At 38.9% G+C, this 24,794-nt stretch overlaps 1 protein-coding gene across 1 annotated transcript; it reads right to left on the minus strand.

Annotated features, from left to right (window-relative positions):
- Positions 1 to 875: 875 nt before the first annotated feature.
- LOC149210906 (putative disease resistance RPP13-like protein 3) lies at positions 876 to 3,104 on the minus strand. Its single transcript, XM_089399139.1, has one exon. It carries the CDS (start codon positions 3,102 to 3,104, stop codon positions 876 to 878), a length of 2,229 nt encoding a protein of 742 aa, XP_089255265.1.
- Between the last annotated feature and the right edge of the window lie 21,690 nt (positions 3,105 to 24,794).

Here is a 24,794-nt window from a genome sequence, read left to right on the forward strand (position 1 = left end):
GAAAAACAACTTACTGCTGTAACAAAAGTTTACATGAGCTTACTGCTGTAAAAACAAAACTTACAGAGTTACAAAAACTCGCTCCACCATTTCCTTTATGCACTGCTGTGCAAAACTACACATGGTTTTTCCACACACCAAAAATTACTTCATCTGGTTCTATCTTTTTACACACTGCTGTGTGTTCAATACATACCACACATGGTTTTCGCTTCACCACTCTAATTTTTACTCTACTGTGAGCTCACACTAAAACCTCCCGTGTGCCATGCTGTGTGTTCAATACATACCACACATGGTTTTCGCTTCACCACTCTAATTTTTACTCTACTGTGAGCTCACACTAAAACCTCCCGTGTGCCATCCAAGAAACAAAAATGGTCAACACAGTAATAAATTACATACTCATATCCCATACAGAATTTATGTAATAAGTACATACGCCCATACCTTTTCATAAAAAAAACTTACGAACTCTATGTAAAACTTTAATATTTTACCTACCACTATGACATTTCATTAAGACGTATGGTCAACCAAAACTTAGATTTACTCCACGCAACATTTAATATTTGCCGTCGGGTGAATTTCAAACATTATGCAATTTGGTTTTGGGAAGCCATCGGGTCCACTCCATCGCATCGCAACTTTACTCATGTCAAAGACCCCGACTCTATGACATTGCCGATAGCGATGTGCCGATGCGATATCGGCGATCGCTCATCGCAAACACAAAAGCTCCTTTATAGTTCCTTCACTTCGACTTTGCCGATGCGATATCGGCGATCGCTTATCGCAAACATAAAGGCTCCTTTATAATTTCTTCACTTCATTTTGCCGATGCAATATCGGCGATTGCAGTTGAAATTATATTTTCAACAAAATATCCAACTTGGGATCACACATTTATGTAAGCAAACTACTTGAAGGTGATCCATGTCTCCCATGTCACTCGGAAGATTGAGGTGGCTTGAACCGTTGTTTATCACGGAGAGGTTCTGCATCTTTTTCATTTCCCCAAAAGTTCCCTCCTCTGGTTGAGCAATATTTTCTGAAGGACGACCGATTTCTAATGCAAGGTGTTGCAAATTAATCAATCCTTTGAGATCGCTCAGCTGCAAAGCTTTGGCCTCGTTACGAGCACCAGATAGAGTACCCTTGAGTGTCTGCAGATGGCTCAGCTCCGATATTCCCTTAGGCAGCCACTTCAATTTTCCGCAACCCTCCATATTCAGATATAGCATATGCTTGTTCCTACTTATCCCTGAATGCAGATTTTCTAGATTAGAACACTGACTAACATTCAGATACTGAAGGCGCACCAGACCACTCAAGCACTCTGGCATGTCCGAGAGGTCTGTGCTCGACAAATTCAAAAACTTCAGATGTTTTAATTTACCAATGGATTTGGGCAATGTACTGAGGGCAGTGTAGCTTAAATCTAGCACTGTTAGATATGTCAGGTTGTTTAAAAAACTTGGAGAGATTGATTTAAGCGATAAATTTTCAGATAACAATAAAATGCGGAGCCTTGAACACTTGATGGTCTGTTTGATTTCACTTATATCATTTTTAATGAGTGAAATTCTACGCAAAACCTGGTAATCTATATTCACTGGTAAACTTTTCAATTGTTCTCGGGGTTGTAACAAACACTTATGTTTGAGAGACTCGGAAACTGCTAAGTCATGTAATAAATCGTGTATTTTGCAACTTTTTATCCTCTCATACCCACCAACTTGTGAAGTTTCAATAAGGCATCGATCAATAAGCTCCTTTATGTACAAATCTCCTGCATGATATGCGTCTTCTGCTGCGACTTGGAAAGAAACAAGTCCTTGAGCAATCCACATATGAACTAATTTTTCGCATTCTATTTCGATACCTTTTGGAAATACAGAAAAGTAAAGAAAACAAGCTTTCAGATTATCATGCAGAGCCTCGTAGCTTAACCTTAGAGAAGGCATAACCCTGTCGCTCATTGCGCTGAGATCATTTAGACGACCCAGAGCCTGGTCCCAGTCGACCTGAAGCCGTTTTACTCTTGACATATATGCGCCTATTGTTTTGATAGCCAAGGGCAATCCACCGCATTTTTTTAAAATAGGATGGCGGTCGATGTTCTTGAGCTCTTCTGGAAGACTGTGCTGATCCGGAAAAGCGTACATGCAGAACAATTTCCAGCTGTTTTCCTCTGATAAAGGACTCATCATGTGGATGCAAGCATTTTCAAAACTCTCTGCAACTTTCCTGTGACGGCTTGTGATCACAATATTATGTTTGCTTTGGAGTAGAACTTGTATAAGATCAAATAGATCACCTCCAATATCCCACACATCATCGAAAACAAACAGACACCGTTTTCCTTCTAAATCAACAAAGAGCTCCTTAATCTTTTCCTTGCTGATATCCTCACGTTTCAGAGTCTTTCCCATTTGCTTGAGCACATTCTCAACATCCGATTCCTGTGATACTACCGCCCAAAAACGACGGTGAAAATGTTGATCAACTCTCTCCTGGTTAAAGACAGTTTGGACCAGAAGAGTTTTGCCTTGGCCTCCCATGCCAACAACGGCAATCACCTGAGGGCCGTCTTCCTTCAATATCAAATCAGTAATGTTTTGAATGTCATCTTCCATGCCAACAGGCGGCAACTCCTTTTTAATAAGATGATTATTTGCAATCGATCTTTGTGATTCAACACGGGCATTCAGATCATATACAAAGACAGCATATTTAATGTACTTGGCACTCACATTTATCTTTATTAATCTCTCATTTAACTTCTTGATCTTGCCGCCCATCCTACGGCGGAAAAGCGGGTTCCACAAGCTCCGAGCTTCTAGGCATTCCTCCACTATGTCAACAGCGTCGTCCAGAAAATCCTCAAGTTTCTCAAGCCAGCTGGACAATATAGCAGAGCTCCTTTTACCTCCAGCGTCCTTTAACAAGGATTTAATGGACTCAAGCTCGTTACATAGGGAGCCAAAATCCTCTCGGAAACTACAAACTAGCAAAGCCTCTTCTAACAAATATTGAGAGACCATTGAAGTAAATTCTTCTATAAGAGTACCAACAATAGCAGCTGCAGCTGTTCCTGCCATGTTTCTTTCCGTAAACTCACTCTCCCTCCTTCCAATCTCTTCTATTTTTTTCAAGCAGGCCTGCGACGTCTTGGGTTTTGAGTGAACTCCTTGGTTTAAGTTAAGAGGTAATTAAGTTAAGAGGTAATCCAGGAGGAGGAAGGAAGGAATATATTCTGATATTTTTGATATCCAATGTGTCCTGAGCTCATCCAGTAAGAAAGAATAATCTTACCTTAGTCGTCAAGTGTAACAGTGTAAGAAAGAATAATCTTACCTTAGTCGTCATGTGTAACAGGGTGACGTGACTAGGGAATAAGCGATTTCTTTGGGGAAAGGAAAGAATCTGATCTTCTTATATCCGATAGGTTGTTTTACACAAAATGAAAAATTTCCCATTTCATATCAGCATAGCATTGTGTGGAGTGTAATTATAATTAATCCAGATTAAAGCCTAAAGAAAACAAGTAACTATCTTTGAAAATTCGTAGTGATAACGATTTATGATATCGCTATGGGGATAATTATCCATATCAAAGATTAAAGAAAAAAGAGAAAATATCAATGGGGACCAGAACGATAAGGGGCCTCTACGTACGTGATTTTAACCATAGCAAGATTAAGAAAGGAATTAAAATTATTGTTTATCAAAGATTAAAAAAAAAGAGAACCTAGAAAAACAGTGTGGGCATATCCCTCTGGAAAATGACATTATTTCATAACTTACCGTTAAAAAACCCCAAAGCACAATTGGCTTCTCTCTACTTTTTCTTTTGCTCCTCACTTGGAAACTTCTTCCATTTTATCTTTTGCACCGCACTTAGATCTTCACAACTTTGATTCGCTTTAAGAAATAATTACTTTCTTTCGCTTTAAGGGAGGAAAACATTGACTTTTGACCAACTTGAAAAGAGAGCAAGAAATAACCACTTCCTTGACTCGGAATGAAGCAATAAATAACTACCTATCTTCTTCTCGAGACAAGGAATCTTCTCTTTAACTAAAGTAAATAATCATTGATTTATCCATCTTTAATTAAAGTAAATAATCATTGATTTATATTCGATATTAAGAATGAGAATTTTAATAGAAACTAGCATAACCACATTTAAACTTATTTAAATTTATAATAACATATATTTTATATATGAATGGTAACATGTATCAAAAGTTTTTGTAAATAATAAAGTGTGGAACATTATGTATAATATAAAATATAAAAATACAAACCTCAAACCTCAAACGAACAATCAAGATTTATTTCTTCTAAATCAATTTCTTCTAAATCAACTTTAATGTTGTACAACAAATTTTAAAAATAATATGTAGTAATTTAAAAACTAAAAAAGCTAAAAACCAAAAAAAACTAATGCCATTTACTTATTAAAAAAAATTATCAAACTTAAAATCGTAAAATCAATACTATTGCAATTTACTAATCAAAAGAAATACCTCATACTAATATTATGTTTGAAATTAATACTATTACTAGTTACTTTCTACTAGTACTATGCTTGAAATTAATACTATTACTAGAGGAAAAATGATGACCTTTATCTTGATTGCATATTCACTTCACATACTTAAGTACTGTTTGGACCCACCTCTTTGTCTCCTTTTACAGAGACGGATATAGATATTCATTCTCGTTGGAAAACATGCAGCGGGAAGCCTATGTCCTGTGTTACGTCTGACATCTGTCGTTGTCTCGGCACCATCTAGCAGAGAGCTCGAGGCATGGAATTCAATTCAAGGTACACGGCTACAACGACCAGTTGATGACAATGGAATAAATGCACAATGAAATGGTTAACGCATTGTAATTACACAAAAAAATATTTATCATATATAGATTAAGTTGTTGGCTCATTCACCCCACACTCACGGCAAGTCAATTAATTTGAAAAATAAAATTATAAATATTAGTATTACTAGGCAAGTCAATTAATTTGAAAAATAAAATTATAAATATTAGTATTACTAGCAATTGCACCGAGAGGTGCAAAGGTAGGAGGAGCAGGTAAATGTGGAAGGAAATAATCAAGAGAAATATATGAACAATTAAATACAACCAAAATTTGAGTTTCTATAGTAGTAGAAGATTAAATTTAAGAAAAAAGTTGCATTAACGTAAATGTCCTAGAACAATGGTATAGTAATGATGGTATCCTTCCCCTTTTTGCTTCCTCCACATCCTAAGCTTTACTATATGACATTTGAGAAATGGAAAAAGTACCAAGGTGGGATAGGAATCAATCAATGACAAATATGAAAAGAGAAAATGAAGGAAAATAAACCCTTTGCACTCAAGAAGCATAGAAAATGCATCAATGAACTCCCTCATACACTAGATCAAGTAAAAAAATCACTGAGCTCCTTGCCAATAATGAGAAACAAAAGAAAATTGGACAAAAAGGAAACGTGAGAAAGAGATGCCCATTTCAATATAACACTAGGCTCACAAGCATCTCTAGCCAGATTGCGCTACATTATATAATCAGAATTGAAACATTTAAACCTGCAGATATTGAATGTATTTATAGTCCAATTAATAAAAAACTTCATATGTGAGTGTTCGATCACAGTCACTACACACATTTTCCCTATATCATCTAAACATAAAATTTAAAAATAGATCTATTCACACAAACCTATAGTCCATATTTTGCATAGCGTAGCTTCATAATTTCACGTCTACCATTTACACTCTGCATGTATTAGCCACATAACAAAAGTTCTAATGAATTAATGAACTTTTATGAATTCTTTGTATTCGGAGAGAAGCAAGATGTTTGAGCATGGAATAAGAATTGACTCCTAGGCCTAAGAACAAATACTTAGAAGCACTCTGTGCCAATGAAAGAGAGAGAACACAAAAAAATCTACTTGGTTGATAATAACAATTGCAGTATAGATAGATAAAAAATTATCAAAACCAAACAAATTGACTTAAAAGGTCTCTTCAAATAAGAATAATTAACACAATGCAACCTTAGATGTGTTACAAAAGTCTGTATTTATCTATACTAACCTCACCAACCAAACCACATAGGATTCAAATTATTAAAATCTGGAACCTTTCTCAATGGACACAACATATTTAATACTGGGAGCACAAAAATTGATTCATTGCAATATATCCCCAACTAAGATTGTCTCAACTATAAGTCTGTCAGGACTTAAAACTATAATGGAAATTGACACATTTGTTAGGAGAGTTCATTGGCAATAATGTAATTTAGATTAAACTTGTAAGTGTACACCATGAGAAATGTAGTGTTTTTTTTATAACTTTGGAACAAGCTACTCTTCTGCTAATGCTAAAACACCTTTCCTATAATATGAAAAAAACCCACTACAAGCAAAATACATGTGTTGCACCTAATAATTAAGCACCAAGAATTCACTTACTTATCATGGCAATATTAAAGAGTGCACTTACTTAGCAAGAGCATTAATCGCCATGGCAATATTAAACATGGAAATATTAAAGAATGCACTTACTTAGCAAGAGCATTAATCACCATGGCAATATTAAACAAACATGTTGTAGGTATTTTCACTTTCTAAAGGATAGTTGGAATACATCTAAGGTCCTTCTTGATGGCTATGTTATGCTACTAAGCTTCTCTTTTGCTAATGGTCAAGCACCAATCACAGAATAGGAAAAACACCGCTACAAGAAATAGACATATGTTACACCTTGCACCTAATAATTAAGCACAATGAACTCACTGACCTAGCAAGAGCATTAATCAACATGGGAATATTAAACAAACATGTTGTAGATATTTTTGCCAACTAAAGGTTAGTTATAAAACATATATGATCCTTCTCAATGGCTAAGTTATGTTATTCAATGTAACTAGAATTTGTTCAAGTCATATTAACCCCTATAAAATCCCAAATATGCAAAATAGATTGCAATGGAAAATTTCTAATGTATTTAAGATGGGGAGAAGAAAAACAATGATACTTTTATCTATGAAACATGATATAACAAATTAAAAAAAAAAAAAAAATAGTGCATATCCCAAGGATCAACCAACAAGTGCACCATACCAACACAAGGAACATTCATCAAGATTATAATGTCGTAAAAAGGACTTTCCAACGTTGGGTGCTGGAATGACAAAAGTACCATGTCATAGCTGAAGAGAATGCCAACATTCATGCCCAACAATGAAGAAAATGAGTTAGGGAAGCCCAATTTGCGGTTTATAAGGGATAGCATACTGATTAGAAGGGACTAAAGGATGTATGGAAATCTTAAGAGAACTTAGGGGCATAAATGTTAAAATTTGATTTTAAAAGTTTAAGATGTAAATTCGTTTACGAGCATGCAATAAACAAATAGGTAGAAAAGGAATAAAATATTTGAACAGAGCTTTAAGCCCTATAGTAGAGAGGTAGTTTGTGAGAGGCAGTGTGTGAGAAATAGGATCCTTGCCCATGTACACAATGTTCATACTGCTCTTAGCGACTCTTAGGCCTGAATTATCAACCACGACTCCAGAAAGTTAGTTTTCATCTTATGTGTTATTAAAACTCAGTTAATATGAATAAAATTTCGTTTATTTCTCCATAACAATTTTAGTGTCATTCTTTGTTGTCAAATATGATCATTTTCATGATGAGTTTCAGATTTTCGAATATTTTACTGTCAATGTTTTTACTTGCATATATTTCTACATTTCTTTCTTATTCGAATAAGCCTGAGATTTTCTAAGATTTTTCAACAAATATATTTTCAGCATAATAACAAATCTTAGTTGTAATCAACCTTAAGAACATCATACCAAAAAATACATACATCTTCTATTAACCATGAAAGGAACCATATCTACATAGTAACAATGGAAACAAAAGAAGCTTTGTGTGCAACAATTTACATTATGTTGATAAAAAAATTATACCAGCCTATTGCAGCCACATTTTGCAATCAATTAAAAAACATTTTGATCATATCCAACAATATGAAAATTTAGCTGTTAGAAAATCTATGCAACCATTGCCCATAAATTGAATCATACATTTGAGCTTCAATTCGTGGCATTGTTTGTAGTCACCATCATGAAATGAAATGAGTTTGAAAACAATATATTTACTAGCATCCATAACAACTTGGAAAATTAACTGACTCAACTAGTTGGGATCTTCTGCAAGACTAACTAAAAGTCCTGAAACCATGCCAATTGGTAAAGGTATAGCAACAATAAATGATAAGAGAAGGGTTGAATCCATTATTGTTGACCAGTGTTGTTGATCCAGACTTAAATAGGAACGCAAAAAATTACCGAGATAACCATATACACAAAGATGCAGCGGAAATAATACTTCATTTCATTAATGGAAAATACTGAAATATGCTTACAACCAGAAATGGAAATAAACTAGCTAGGGCGATGGTAGCTTATCTCTGAGAAGAGATGTGTGGCTACATGCCTCTGAACTGTCTTACAATGAGGCTTGAAGGCCTATTTATTGTTGAGAAACAATGGAAAACCCTTCACATACCAAAACCTAACCCTAGAAGATGAAACACCAAATTGTGGGCCCCGTTTTTGGGTAAGTTGGTACATCAACTTCCCGGGGTCGCGAATTGGTCGTACTATCTCCGTTTGACATGCATGATAGCCCGTTGGAAAGATCTCTCCGAGGACTACAACGGAAAAGACGATTTTTAGACAGAAAAATCGCTACCGGTATATTTCCCAAAAAACGTCATTTAGGGCCTCAAAATGGCTCCAAAAGTTTAGGACCCGAAAAACTGCTAAAAATAGTAAACTGTGCTATAATTAAGGAAACTGAAAAAAAAAAACTGTAAGAAGCACTAGAGGGGATCCAAGTGGAATTAGCGGGTGGCCACCAATATCCACCTGGATCAGTTGTTTGGTATTGAATTTCATATCCAAATTTATTCATATGCTTCTTGCATTCAAAAATCCATTCAAAATGTAAGACATTCAAGACATAAAACCAGTTTTGGTTGCTTTCCAATATTTAACAATCTAGCTATAGTGAATGTGACAAAATATAAGGAATGATACTATTTCAGTTTAAAAAGTTAAGGAATGTTCAATTACCAACATAAGCATTGCAAAATATGTTCTACATTAAAGAATGTTTAGGTGACAAGTTATAACTTATACTACTACTATAACATACAAAACCAAGCCAAAGAGATTTGAAATTATTCTTTAGCTTTAGGCTTTTTCCTGTCAAGTAATCTCAACGAAAGGCTTACATAAATAATTCTAAGTGGATGTGCTCATTCCAAAAAAAGAGACCAAGATACCAATTATCAGTGCCTACCTACTCCATGGTAAAGACCACGTAAGGCACCTTCCCTATAAACCTTTGTAAACACACCCAATATACCCATGTGTTGATGGTGCTAGACCCACCAACATGTCAGGGGATCTCCCCGGTAAGAAGTCCCAACTAGACCTGAGACCGTTTGGTGTAGGAGTCCTAGCAATGGGTCATATGATATCACCTTGACGATGGTTGTGTGCAGAGGCAAGTAAGGTGTCCTTGTTGGTAGCAAGGGTGTGACATGCGCAGTAAGCCAAGGAAGGTGCATGAACGGTTCTAACACACAGAGGGTGATGTGAGTGTGCCCATTGGAAACCTGTGAAAGCACGGAGTTAAGAAGGGAACACACGAACAAAGATTCATCACAAACTGGAAGGCAAGTAACCTAGCAATCCAAAATGATGGTTAAACCCACAGCACATTTCAGTAAGATTCATACATACATATACAGAAAATAGCTACACATGCATGTGTAAGAAAACATATAGATATATCATTTATAGTAAACAAGATAGCTGAAATACAATACGACATATGCATGAAATGTATTGGCACTATTATATTAAGAAGTGAAAGTTCCAGTCATACAATACAACCATGACCAACCACTAGTTCTGACAGCGGAATGTTACAATCACTGCCGCCTACTCCTCCAAAGAGATATGCTAGCTCTGTATAGTGGAGAACCCAAGGCTCATTACATTACTCTCCAAGCTTTCTCTAAGATACTCCTATCAAAAGCTTGGCTGACCAAAAGCCTCTACAATGAGTTATGAGGGACTATTTATAGCAAAGGGTGGGATGACCCTTGACATTCCCCTTTGTGACTGTTCATCTACCCTCATGACTCTTCAACTACTCTATGACTATTACATTCAACTATCAACACTTGAACTTCCACTTGACAAGACGTTACATACAATCTGCACATGTACCTGTGTGAGACAAAATGGCTTGAGCAAGCCATGCAAGACATCATTGAAACTCGGACCGTTGTGGTAAGACCAACTATTCTACATCCTTGTGATGGTTGACAGTGGCAAATAGATGCCAATATTGGTCGTCCGTGATGGTGTCCATTCGCTCAGTGGTGACATTCTACTGAAAGTGAACTCTTGCCTCCATTACATCTGGGTACACTGATATGGCTCCTTTGTCCAACTGGTATGACAACATGTGCATCATCATCTTGAGTGCAACTAGAATAGCAACATACTAATGCATAGTGTGTGTGTTGATCTCCAAGTGTGTGTTGGTGACCATGTGCATCAACTTTTCGAAATACATGTTCAGCGCCAGTCATACTTGCTTCTTGTCTTCATCTCGATGAGTGCACCAAAAGGGTGGGATCGCATGCATTCGCATAATGACATGCATGCTTTTGAATTCCCTTGCATGCGACCAACAACACTTCTCACCTTGTCTTCTCTGTACCAGCTACTGGGATTGATCTATAACTTTCACAGGTGCAGTTTCATCCGTCAGTGCATGTTGCACCCCCTGCTGTACCTATTCTTGTTGTAACTCATTCTCTTATTTGTGCAACTCCTATTCTTCCTTGAGTTGTTGCTTCACCACATACAACTCCTTCTTTGTTTCTCTCTCTACCTTCGCATGATCTTCATGTCGCGCCGTCACCTCATAGCCTCAATCTCCAAAGCTTCTTTCATCATGAGTGGATCTGCTTTGAACTTGCAGCTTCGCTCCATCTCTATGTTGTCAACAACCTTCCTCTTGCATTCGGCGCATGTAGGTGTGCTGCCTTCTACTGTTGTTGGTGGTGTTGCTCATTGTGATGTCATTTCCATTCATCTTGATATCCGCGTCCATGAACAACTTGATGTCTCTGTGGATAAGCAAGTTCATAGACACTTGATTGATTGCATCCCCAGTTGCACTCTTAGTGGTGTCTTTGACTCTGCTCTTCTGGAAGACATTGTACCTGTGTTGTTGGGAGGCGGATGACACCTATGATACCTAGAGACATAGCAACACTCATGGCAAGAAATTTGTCAACTGAAAACCAAAACAAACTGGAGGACTGACATGCAACATACATGTGTGACTGTCCGTGAAGATTGCACAATTTTCACCGGGAGGCTTGGAGACCGACTGCCAACACAGCGGACGACATAGTTTGGGCATCTGGGAGGTTGACTAACTACTAGAACTACGCAATTGATAGTCCATCCTGGCCTGCTGAGGACTGAAACTGTACAATGCGCAATTTCAGTTAGCAGTGACATGCAACCAGAAAACTGCATTACATAGTTTTTGGGGCCAGCAAGACACTGCCTTCAAGAATTGTGCAATGCAAGCCTGGAGGTTAGTGCTAGGCCAACTTGCACAATTTCTAGAGGGAAGGAAGATCCTTTGCTTCTGTAAATGTGCAGTGCTAGCTAGGAAAGGCATGGTTCAGGCCAAGGCAGCCCAGACTGGCTGAAAGGTGACTGAAAACATGAGAAGTTTGAATGCGTGATGAGATGAGTGCAAACAAGAGTGAATTATTATGCATGCAAATAGTAGGTGCAGGATTCAGAAAATGGGATGCATGCATGTGTGTGAAGCGGGTCACCACGACGGTGACCGTTGGTGCAAAAACAATATCATGCATGCGACAGTAGTGAGATGCAAAGGAAAACTTAAAAGGTAATTGTACAGGCTAACATGCATGCAAATGATAACAATCATTTAGAGAAATCAAGCAGACAAAATTCACAAAAAAAAAAAAAAAAAAAAAATTGACAAAAACGCAGCGCAAGACATGCAAAGTAGGCTTACCCCGAAATAGTTGAGATGAATGTGTTAATGACTCCTAGATGCGATGTGGGATATCAGAGCTGCAAGATTGATGCGAGAAATGAGCTCTGCAACGTCTGGTTCGTAAGTTTTGATAAAATCAAGGTTATGACGTGCATGCCACAAATCTAGGAAAAGCGACACTTGGTGGGAGGTTTCTGAAATGATCCTTGCATGTAACCTCTAGTTGCTAAAAATAGATCCCTAAATCTAGGGATGTCTTTGCATGCTACCTTGGGAAACACATTCCATGCATGCAAATGATTTTTTCTCAGTCCCAGAGGGAACCAGTCAACTTGAAGGCACATGCATCAGTCTGCGAGCCTGGGATGAAAATCTATTTTGTTCCTGGGCTAAGAAAAGTTGGTTGTCCCATCGAGATTGCGCAATTTCTAGGAGGAACAGGTGACTGTCTCCTAAGTCTGCACAATTTCTAGGCTGAGTAGTTATCCTGGGTCACATTGTGCAATTCTCTCAAGGAAGCATGTTTGACTGCATTGCTCAATTTTTGAGCCTAACAGGTATCCTGAATGATTTGTGCAAATTATGCTAGTTGTTGGGTTGGCTGTCCCAAAGGGATTGCGCAATTTTTGGGAGAAGTAGGTGGTTGTTGCCCATAATTGTGCAATTTCTAGGCTGAGCAGCTGTCTTGGGATGAATTACACAATTTTTAAGAGGAAGACTGTCAGGAAAAATTGCGTAATTCTGCAGCCTCAACTGGGTGTCCAGCTAGGTTTGCCAATTTATGGAGGGAAGGTTAGTTCCCCTCCAGAATTGCACAATTCCCAAAGGGAGTTTCTCAAGTAGTAACTGACACTAAGTCTGGAAGTAGCTTGTGAAGGAGGTGGAACAAACTTGCATGCACAGGTTGACAAGACTATAAACAGCTGAAGCCTATGTGCTTGATGATGCAAAACATGCTGTTGAGGATGGTTGATAGGGAGTCTCCAAAACGAAGCTAAGGAAAAATTTTGGAGGGTTCTTGTAGCCGCTACAACACTTGGTGACGCACTGGTAGAACTCCACACTTGCTTGATTGTAAGGTGTAGCATCTTCCAAGCCCTTAGTCAGTCAACACACATTCCAAGCCAAGTCAACATAGTTGTTTCAATTAGGGATGAGGGGTAGATTGGTACACAAGTCATATGATCGTCAGAGTTTTAGTTTCATCTTTGGTGTTGCTCCACTGGCAGCAGGCCTAGACAATACCCCGGCGGATTCATGCAGGAACACAAGCATCACTCCGCTGCCAGCGAGCTAGGTCAGTACCCGAGTGAAGTTACTTGCATAACCTCTCAACACATGAAGCCTTTCTCTTCTTTCCCTTATTCATTTTCATTTTTTCAAAAAATTTTCACATTTTCATTTTTTCATTTTTTATTTTTCTTAACTATGCATAGCACTTATTCATTTCAGAGGCGGAATAGGGATCCCGACTTATTGAGATAAAAAGATATTTTTTCCTTTAGATAAGTATTTTATATGTACCTCTGACGTGCTTGTTAAGGTTTCCCCCTCACCTTACTCTACTTGACTGAGCTAACAAGGATTAACATAAAAACAACCAACTAGAGTAGGTGACACTAGTTAGCACGCAAGAGTCGTGTTTTCACCAAGATTCACTTTGAAGAGTATGTATTTTCCATTGATGTATCATGGACTAAAGACACCAAGTTCTTACATAAGAGGCGGGACGATAGATAACCAAGTATTGATAGTTGTACAAGTCCTCTTGTACTTCACCCATCTTGTTTCAAGAGTTGCACACAGTCCATGTGAAACTAACCTATGGACATAAACAAGAAAACAAACCAAAAATAAAAGAAATAAGTAGAAGCAAATGTGTATGCAAAGTGAGTAAGAAAACAAACAAGCAAGCAAGCAAACACACAAAGAAAGAAGCAAATGTGCATGCAAGCAAACAACTCAAAAGCAAACACTACTCCTACTCCTAAGCTAAAAATGCATGGGTCTACTCATGTGAAGTGATACTTCCAATGCATCCATCGATGCATTGGTCAACCCATGTTGGTGAAGGCATGGTTTGTGAATGTCGCAGTTGTGAAAACCAACAATCATGAAAGATATAACAATGAAGATGGACACACTCTAAGCTTACAAGTGTCCACATAAAAAAAATGAGTGAAAGCACATGACACGCATTGTGTGGACTTGCCATGGTGTTTTTTTACACTACGTGCAGATGTTGAGTGTATGCATTCCCTTGACTGTGACATGCAAGAAAACGTGATAAAGGTAGACCTCTTACGTTGCATCAGTATGCTTTATGTGTAAGATTCCTCCAATACATGAGCGATGGGATCGTGCAGTTCAAGTGGGGGAATTGAAATCTGAGTGTTAGATTGATCTTCAATGCATACATATGAGTGATGAGGAGCATTGCATTTTTTATCAAATTCATGATCAGAAGTGAAACCAACCTCAGGATAGTGAGGGCCTAACATAACCATTAGCTCGGGTTGAAGTGCCTCGACGGTCTGGGAGGTTTCAACTTCATCAAGAAATAGATCATCATAGACCAGTGTCTTAGACAGATTAACAACGAGTGAATCAACATCGTGATCAGATGAAGAAGTAGAGAGATCACAACAACCAAGATTAGAAAATCCATGATGTTTGTCAACATCCTCATGATTTTATGAATCAGGAAGAGGGGTAGATGAGAAGCAAGGATGTTCACCCTTTGTGTTTTTAGAAATGACCGATGACAAATTGGATGGATTTTCATAGGAAGATGTGTCCTCTCCACAATGTAATGACAAAATAGCATCCAATGTGTCCTGTGACCGGTCAGAAGTAGAAACATCTAGAAATGAATTTTCACAACAGAAATCAATAGTGGCAAAATCGCAAGGGATGTCAAGATAAAGCAGATGAGGAATGACTGGAAGGAGGTCATCCTTCACCGTGGGTTCTTCTTTAGATTCCCACACACACTTATCACGAATTATGGTGCAGGTTGGCTTCATAACACCAACTCCGTCGACAACTTGACCCTTGTTCACATTAGGTGTGGAGTCCGGAACAAAAGAGCACAAGACAATACAATCTAGAGGATCAACAGAACTTGGGGATATAGGTTGAGGGAACGAATCCACATGAAAACCAACAAGCTTGCAAGCCAAATCTGTGCAGATATCAAGAGCAAGTGGGGTGGGAGGATGTGACAGTTCAACATATGTGTGTGCATGTTCTGCCATGTCACTCTGGATGGTTGAGCTCTTTGATGAGGTGAAGGTGGACAATCACTTATGACAGCAACTGTGCCTACTCGTGAATGTGTAGCTCCCTCACCGAGGTATGTTGACAGTAATCCGAATGATTTCAAGAATTGCGGATTTTCAGATATGTAAAGAATATACACAAATCTTCCATTAAGAAATTCCCAATTAATTTCATCTTCGGGAAATCAATATGCAAGATTACAAAAGCATGTGTGAAACTGTTCAACAGATTCATCACGTGCTTTTCATAATTTTAGAATTTATTTATCGAGTGCTTTACGATTAAAGTGATTGAAAGCACGATCAATCTCTGTGACCAGATGAGTAAGAGAATGAATAGATTTTTCAGGCAGCGTGGCACACGAGTGCAATGGGTGCCTTCTAAACGTGTAGACAAACAACGCGCAATTCATGTATTCTTCAAAGATTCCATGTATTTCACATGAGCCTACAATGCCAACCACATGCCTAACCAAGGCTACATAGCCTCCACCATCATATGTTTTATGTGAAAAGTTATCGAAGAGCTCATCCGAGATTTTGAAGTCATTTCCATAAGACATACACTGCAAAAGAGAAACTTTGTAGTTAGTCATGATGGATATGCAGAGATTCAAAATAGATGTGAGGACTCTGCTTGTCATCTATCCCTCCTTCTAGCACCAAAATATTGACAGTGCTAGACCTGCCAACATGTTAGGGGATCTCCCCGGTAAGAAGTCCCAACTAGACCTCAGACCATTTTGTGTAGGAGTCCCATCAATGGATTGTACAATATCGCCTTGACCGTGGTTATGCACAAAGACAAGTAAGATGTCCTTGTTGGTAGAAAGTGTGTGACATGTACAGAAAGCCAAGGAAGGTGCATGAACGGTTCTAACACACGGAGGGTGATGTGAGTGCGCCCCTTGGAAACCTGTGAAAGAACGAAGTTAAGAAGGGAACACACAAGCAAAGATGCATCACAAACTAAAATCCAAGTGATCTAGCAATCTAAAGTGATGGTTAAACCAACAACACATTTTAGTATGATTCATACAGCATATACATAAAATAGCTACACATGCATGCGTAAGAAAACAAATACATATATCATTTAGAGTAAACAAGATAGTTGAAATACAATATGACATATGCATGAAACATGTTGGCTCTATTATATTAAGAAGTGAAATTTTTAGTCATATAATACAACCATGACCAACCACTAGTTCTGAGAGCGGAATGTTACAGTCACTACCGCCTGCTCCTCCAAAGATATATACTAGCCCTGCACAGTGGAGAAGCCAACGCTCATTACAATACTCTCAAATATTTCTCTAAGATACTCCTATCAGAAGCTTGGCTGACCAAAAGCCTCTACAATGAGTTATGAGGGACTATTTATAGCAAAGGGTGGGGTGACCCTTGACATTCCCCTTTGTGACCATTCATCTACCCTCATGACTCTTCAACTACTCTATGACTGTTACATTCAACTATCAACACTTGAACTTCCACTTGACAAGACCTTACATACAATTTGCACATGTACCCATGTGAGACAAAATGGCTTGAGAAAGCCATGCAAGACATCACTGACACTTGGACTGTTGTGGTGAGACCAACTATTCGACATCCTTGTGATGGTCGACGATGGCGAACTGATGCAAAGCTTGGTCATCCGTGATGGTGTATGTGCGCTCAATGGTGACATCTTGTTGAAAGAGAACTCTTGCCTCCATTACATCTGGGTACATTGATATGGCTCCTTTGTCCAACTCGTCTGATAACATGTGCATCATCATCTTGAGTGTAACTAGACCAAAAACATACTAATGCATAGTGTCTGTGCTGATCTCCAAGTGTGTGTTGGTGACCATGCGCATCAACTTGTCGAAATACATGTTCAGCTCTAGTCAGACTTGCTTCTTGTCTTCGCCTCAGTGAGTGTGCCAAAAGGGTGGGATCACATGCATGCGTGCAATGACATGCATGCTGTTGAATTCCCTTACTTACGATCAACAACACTTCTCACCATGTCTACTCCATGCAAGCTACTGGGATGGATCTATAACTTGTACGAGCGCAGTTTCATTCGTTTGTGCATGTTACGCCCCTTGTTGTACTTGTTACTGTTATATCTCATTCTCTCGTCTGTGCAGCTCCTGTTATTCCTTGTGTTGTTGCTTTAGCACATGTAAATCCTTCTCTGTTTCTCTCTCTTCATTTGCGTGATCTTCATGTCGCACTGTCACCTCATAGCCTCAATTTCCAAAGTTTCTTTCGTCATGAATGGATCTTCTTTGAAATTGAAACTTTTCTCCATCTTTATGTTGTCAACAACCTTCCTCTTTCATTCATCGTGCACAGGTGTGATGCCTTCTGCTACTACTGATGGTGTTGCTTGTTGTGATCCCATTTCCATTCATCTTGATATCCTTGTACATGAACAACTTGATGTCTTTGTGGATAGGCAAGTTCATAGACACTTGATCAACTGCATCCCAAGTTGTGCTCTTAATAGTGTCTTTGACTCTGCTCTCTTGGAAGACATTGTACATGTGTTGCTGGGAGGTGGATGATACCTATGATACCTAGAGACATAGCAACACTCATGGCAAGAAATTTTTCATTTGAAAACCAAAACAAACTGGAGGACTGACATGCAACATACATGTGTGATTGTCCATGAAGATTGCGCAATTTTCACTTGGAGGTTGGGATACTAACTGCCAAGACAGCAAATGACATAGTTCGGGATACCGTGAGGCTGACTGAATACTGGAATTGTGCAATGGACAATCCACCCTGGCCTACTGAGGATTGAAATTGTGCAATGCCAATTTCAGTCAACAATGACATGCAACCAGCAAACTGCATTGCATAGTTTCTGGGGCTAGAAAGACATTGCCTCCAATAATTTCATAATGCAAGCCTGGAGCTTAGTGCTGGGCCAGACTTGTGCAATTTCTCTAGGGAAGGAAGAGCCTTCCCTTCCGGAAATGTGTAGTGCTAGCCAGGCAAGGCATGGTCCAGGCAAAGGGAGCCCAGACTGGCCAATGGGTGATTGAAAACATGAGAAGTCTGAATGCATGATGAGATGAGTACAAACAAGGGTGAATGATTATGCATACAAACAACAATTGCAGGATTTATAAAATGGGACGCATGCATGTGTATGAAGTGGGTTGCCGTGACAACGAGCGTCGATGCAAAAACAGTGTCATGCATGCGACAACAGTGAGATGCGAATGAAAACTGAAATGATGCTTATACAAGCTAACATGCATGCAAATGATAGCAAGCATTCACAAAAATCAAGCAAAAAGCATTCACACAAGCCGAAACACAAAAAGCGACAGAAACACAGCGCAAGACATGTGAAGCGGGCTTACCCCGAAACAGCTAAGTTGAATGTGTCGACGACTCCTAGATGCAATGTGGGATGTCAAAGTTGTAAGATTGATGTGAGGAATGAGCTCTGCAACATCTGATTCATAAGTTTTGATAAAATTGAGGTTATGACATGCATGCCACAAATCTAGGAAAACCGACACTTGACAGGAGGTTTCTGAAATGATCCTTTCATGTAACCTCCAACTGATAAAAATAGATCCCTAAATCTAGGGATGTCTTTGCATGCTCCCTAGTGAGATGCAGTCCATGCATGCAAATTATTTTTTCTCGGTCCCAGAGGGAACCAATCAACCTGAAGGCACATGCATTGGTCTGCGAGCCTGGGATGAAAATTTGCGTTGTTCCTGGGCTGAGCAGAGCTGGCTATCCTAGAGGGATTGCATAATTTCTAGGAGGAACAGTTGACTGTCTCCCAGGATTGTGAAATTTCTGGGTTGAGCAGCTGTCGTGGTCACATTGCACAATTTTCTCAACGAAGCTTGTCGGACGGCATTGCACAATTTTTGAGCCCAACAAGCTTCCTGACTAATTTGCGCAATTTATGCTAGTTGTTGGGCTGATTGTCCCAAAGGGATTGCGCAATTTCTGGGAGCAGCAGGTGATTGCTGGCCAAAAATGTGCAATTTATGGGCTGAGCAGCTGTCCTGGGACGAATTGTGAAACTTTTGAGAGGAAGACTGTCAGGAATAATTACGCAATTTTCAAGCCTTAGCTGGGTGTCCAGCTGGGTTTGCAAAATTTCTGGAGGGAAGGTTGGTTCCCCTCTAGAATTTCATAATTCCCATAGGGAACTACTCAACCAACAACTGACACTAAGTCTAGAAAGCAGCCAGTGAAGGAGGTGGAACAAACTTGCATGCAAAGGCTGAAAAGACGCTATGAAATAGTTGAAGCCTATGTGCTTGACGATGCAAGACATGTTGCTGAGGATGGTTGGTAGGGAGGCTCCAAAATGAAGCTAAGGCAAAATTTTGGAGGTGTTATAGACATATTTGGGCACATCAACCCTAAAATTATATGTCGATAAACTAGGGCTCTTCAACGCCTAAAAGAGTTGTTTCATATTGTAAAAGAGCTTAGTCATCTGATTACATCATTCCCCAAAAGTTCCACCTGAGAAACCATCCAAAAATGGCCTAAACTGAACCATACTGACTGATCCACTGGCAGGGTGTGATGCATACTGATTATGCCTTCTATAGGGTGTGATGGGTGAGGATGGACAAATGTCTAAGACAGTTTGCTAGATGGTTGCTCATGGAATCTTCTAGAAACTTCTCCTATGCCACTTGCCTCTCTAAATTCACCCAGGGATGAGTAAGAGATCCAAGAAATCTCCAAGTGGAACCAATTGTAACAAGTGGAATGACACTAATCAAACCCCATGGATGACTCACACCCTTGCACACATCTATAAATGGATCCCTCATCTAAGAGATCCAGAGGCTGGAATATTGTGAATTGCAAGGAAGTGTTGATAGTTTGTAATTGAGGAAAGAGCATTGTATTGTTGGTGTGATCTTGCTATTTCATGAGGTGAAGAGGGATTGAAGTTGGGAGGATGATGCTGGATCAGACAACTGGGTTGTAATTCTCCCTTCTATTTAATAAATTTCTTCAAGTTTTCTTCCATATGATTGTGCAATTGTGAATGTTATCATTTGTGAATGCTATCATTTGTTCATTATATATCTAATTCTGTAATGTTTATGTTGTAATAGATCACGATGCTTTGACGGTTCTTTGTTTCTGTACTTGTGCAGGTACTCTCCAAGTAGGTTAAGTACAGAGAGGAGTTGCAAGCTCTGTCAAGGGGGAGAGAGATCAAGCAAGGGATTAAGCGGAAGTTCCAGGTTGGTTCCTTTATCTTTCTCTTATCTGTTGCACATAGAAGAAATCATTGAATTACTTTAAGTTGTTGTTTCTAGGGTAGCTGCCAAACCTAGAGGGCTATTCGTTAGACTAGACACTAGTTTTCCCTACAACAAATTGGCAACTCCACTGGGGAAGAACAGATGTTTGTTTTTTTTATTGTTTGTTTTATAAACTATGGTCAGAGCCTGAATTCAGCCAAGTAGCCTTCGAACTGCTCTTGCTCTACAATTGAATAGTATATGAATGCTGCTTCAGTCAATCTCTGGTTTTGTTTATGAATTAAACATTTGACTTAAAAGCATTCTAGATGCCCTTTTGGTAGCTCAGTAACCTCTCAAGACCTCCCTCTATACTTTTCTCTTTACTTTTCATCATAGCTCAGCCTAACTCATTGAAAACAGCCGCACATTTGAGCCAAAACCCATTTCAGTTGCACTCCCTGGACCATCCCACTCTTTGTCACTATAACCTAGTAGGCATCGCACCTCTCGAGTGTAGTAAGTGCGATGCATCCCTGTTTCTGTGAAGCCTAGGTGTGATGATTGGCTGAACCTTTTTCCATTCTAGAAATTGGGGGTTTTTGACCTTGTTTTCAATTTTGTTTAGTTGTTTTGCTGCTTATGAACAGTGCCTCCTTACTGAAGCCTACTTGCATCACATATATCAGCCTCCTTCAGATTGGGATTAGTGAATTTTTTTTGTATTTGTTCATCATTTACAATCCTTTGTCGAAAAGTTGTTTAAATTGATCTGTCGCTTTGATACAAAAAGTGTCGTAATTGTCGTTTTGTGTTGAAAAGAGAAGTGTCGTGGATTCTTCCTTCCCTAGATAGTCGATTGTACTTTTCGTTATGTATTTGGTTTGATTTGTTTAAATTCGAAGTGTCGAAAGCATTTTTATTCAAAATTGAAAAGTGTCGTTTAGTCTTCCTTTCTCTTTTGAAAAAGAAATTGTCGAAAATGTCACTTTGAGTAAAATATTTCAGATCTTTGCTACATTTAGTTTTCCTTTTTGGCATTTTTCACATTAAGGGGAACAAAAACAAATACATGCATTTGCATTTAGCATTTTGTAGTTTGTGTGCGAAAAATGATTTAGGAAAATGCACTAGTGTGTGCTCTTTGCTCTTTGTTTGAAAGAATTGTAATCTTCTTTCCCTAGTAGCTAGGATTTTCATTGCTCAAAATAAACAAAGATTGTTTATCATTGTAGATTGCATTTTAGGAATTTCAAAATCAACATCATGTGGTGAACCATTGAAAGGAAAACTTTAAACAAGATCAACTTTAAAATAAATTTCAATGAACCTAACAACGCTTTGGAACTTAATGCAACACATCTAGAGGTCTAGGCTAGAGACGTGTTCCAACATCATTAAAACTAGTAACTATCATTTTCATTGAAGGTTGGGTGATTCCTCCTCCTTGATACGACAAGTGCTAGCACGGACTTGTGCTCCCCGTACCATCGTGTATATATTGGGAGACCACAATAAGCTTAAATCCTTTATCCATAGGAAGCCGAGTCTACCGCCTTATTGATTGCAATGCACTAAACACAGCATTCGGGAAGATTGACTACCATACATAAGTCCTTGGTAATTTCTCTTTAATTTATCACCAAGGTGTATATTACAGTTTTGCGATTGGTTTGGTAATCCCTTTGTCTAGATTTTCCAAAGTAGTCACTTTTGTTCCTTTTCGACTCTTTAAAAGAAAAGGTCCATCTGAGCACTTGCCACTTCAGGCTCATTAAAAATCAAAGGAGACTAGAGTCATCTTTAGCTTTTTCTCGACTCTTAGAAACTGAAAAATTGAAGTTGTGTCAAAGTGTCATTAAAATTAATTGAAATCGAAATAACATCCCTGTTCCTTAGTTGATCTTAGGTTGAGATAAATGGAGACAAATCTGGAGTGCACCAATCAAGGAACCCCTTTTGAGGGGAATCTTAGTCCTTTTCCTTCTTGGGGAAATATTGGTGCTCCTTATATGGCTACATTATCCCTTCTGGGACTTACCATTGGCCTACCAGTATGGCTATTTTCAACTTTTGTGGTTCAAAATGTCGTGATTCCTCTGCAATCAAATCAACCTCCAGTTGATCCTCAAGTTGACCCTTCGCCTTCTTCCTCGTTTGTTTCTCCCTCCCCTTCTTCCTCTTCGCTTGGTGAAAATAGCGATACTAGTAACCAAGTGGCTGAGAAGAAGAAGAAAGGGAAGGAGAAGAAGAAGAAGCCAATTCAGCAAGGGGCAACCAAGCAACTATTGCTTTGAATACATCATCTAGTGAAAATCCACACATTAGACTTCCCAAAGCCAAATTTCCATGCATAATTTGTGCAGGTGACCATTTTCATCAAGACTGTCCTTGCTTTCCTCAGATCTTGAAAGAATGGTCTCCCCGTTCACACCATCCCATGTCATCAACTTCTGGAGATCATGTTGGTAACACACCTTCGACTAGTGATAGTAAAGTTCAAGGAAAGAGGAGAAAGGTTAGGTTTCCATGTAGGTTATGTGAAGGGAACCATGCCCTCCACATTTGTCCCTTTCTGGATGAAGCCAAAAAAGTGTTCGATAACCGTCTTGCTTCACTACAGTGACTTCCATCTGGTTAGAAGAAACTCCCCCTAAGTCCTTTACTAGTTGAAAATCTGACTGACTTAAATCAACTGTCAGTCGAAACCACTCTCTCTGAAAGTGAATCTTATGAGTCTTTGCCTGACCAAAGTCAATAGGTCGAGGTAGCAATTGACCCAATTTCACCTTCAGCTAATCGTACCTTTCCCAAAGAGAGTGGAAACGATACCGTTCAAATTCTCTTTGTTACTTCAGATTCTAACGAACTTGGGGGCGATCCACCTGTTCCATCTAGACAGGAGGAAAACCTTCTAGTTTTCGTAACTCAAGGGGTTAATTCTCCCATTTATCTAGTACCCCCTCCAAGTAGTCTAGTCACTTCATTTGATTGGAATCGACTAGCGAGATCCCGCCTTCCTTCTTATGTACCTTTTCGGATCATAGTACAAGTTTGTAAAATGATCATGTTTGGCACTATCATAGATGAAGGTGCATCAGTGAGTATCCTTTCCTCAACTGCTTGTAAAGAGCTTGGTTCGCCCTTGCTTATTCCTGCTACACAAAATCTGTTAGGCTTTAACAAAGGAACCAATCAACCATTAGGGATCCATCCTAAGTTACTAATCACTTTGGGAGGGAAAACCGTTCATCTGAATGTGATGATAGTCCCAAGACTGTTAGATTACAATTTACTTTTGGGGCGTGACTATGTTTACAACATGGAAGTTATTGTTTCAACACTCTTCCGAGTGATGCACTTCCCGCATGAAGGCAAAATTGTCACCATTGACCAGCTTCCATTTCCCGCTTCAAGCATATCTCCAAGTCAATCATCGTCCCTAGATGGTCCATTTGCATCAATGGTATCAATCGAATCTTCATTCCACCCACCTGATAGTTAGGAGTAATCTGGTGAATGTAATGAAGCTTTGGGGGCATGCACCTAGTTGTAAAGATAAGTTTCCTTGTAGGTTATGTGATTGGTCTGTCATACCGGTCTGTCACACCATTCACCTTTGTCTATTCTGGATGAAGCCGTCCTGCTTCACTGCAATGATTTCCATCTGGTTACAAGAGACTCTCCTTTTCATCATGCTGGGGGCATGCGAACCAGCTCAAGCATAGTTCCCCCATGGTTCAATCTTGTCAAAAAATGAACCCATTTTTTTAATTTTCATTTTCAATTTCGAGTTTTTTTCGTTTCGAGCTTGCGTAAAAATAAAACTAATACCAAGCATCGTTCCCCCATGGTTCAAGCTTGTCAAAAAATGAACCCACCTTCAACTAAATAACCTTTGTGATTGCCATTTTATCAGCCTTTTGAACCTTGGTTGTGTACCTCTCATCACCACCATCCCTTTGGCCAATCATACACTTCCACTTGGTTGTTTTACCCCTTTTGAGGAACAGTTTCGATGAGTGGTCTTATTAGCCAGCCTCTTCATAGAATTCACCATGTTTTGAGAAGTTCCAAATTCACCGGAACTAGTTGCT

This window comes from Pinus tabuliformis, chromosome 1_2 (assembly GCF_031772625.1).
Source record: "Pinus tabuliformis cultivar Carrire ecotype Pingquan chromosome 1_2, CPIR1, whole genome shotgun sequence".
Classification (NCBI taxonomy): Eukaryota; Viridiplantae; Streptophyta; class Pinopsida; order Pinales; family Pinaceae; genus Pinus; species Pinus tabuliformis.

Excerpts from the sequence above, each read along its gene's own strand:
- LOC149210906 (XM_089399139.1), bottom strand. The coding sequence starts at position 3,104 with ATGGCAGGAACAGCTGCAGCTGCTATTGTTGGTACTCTTATAGAAGAA.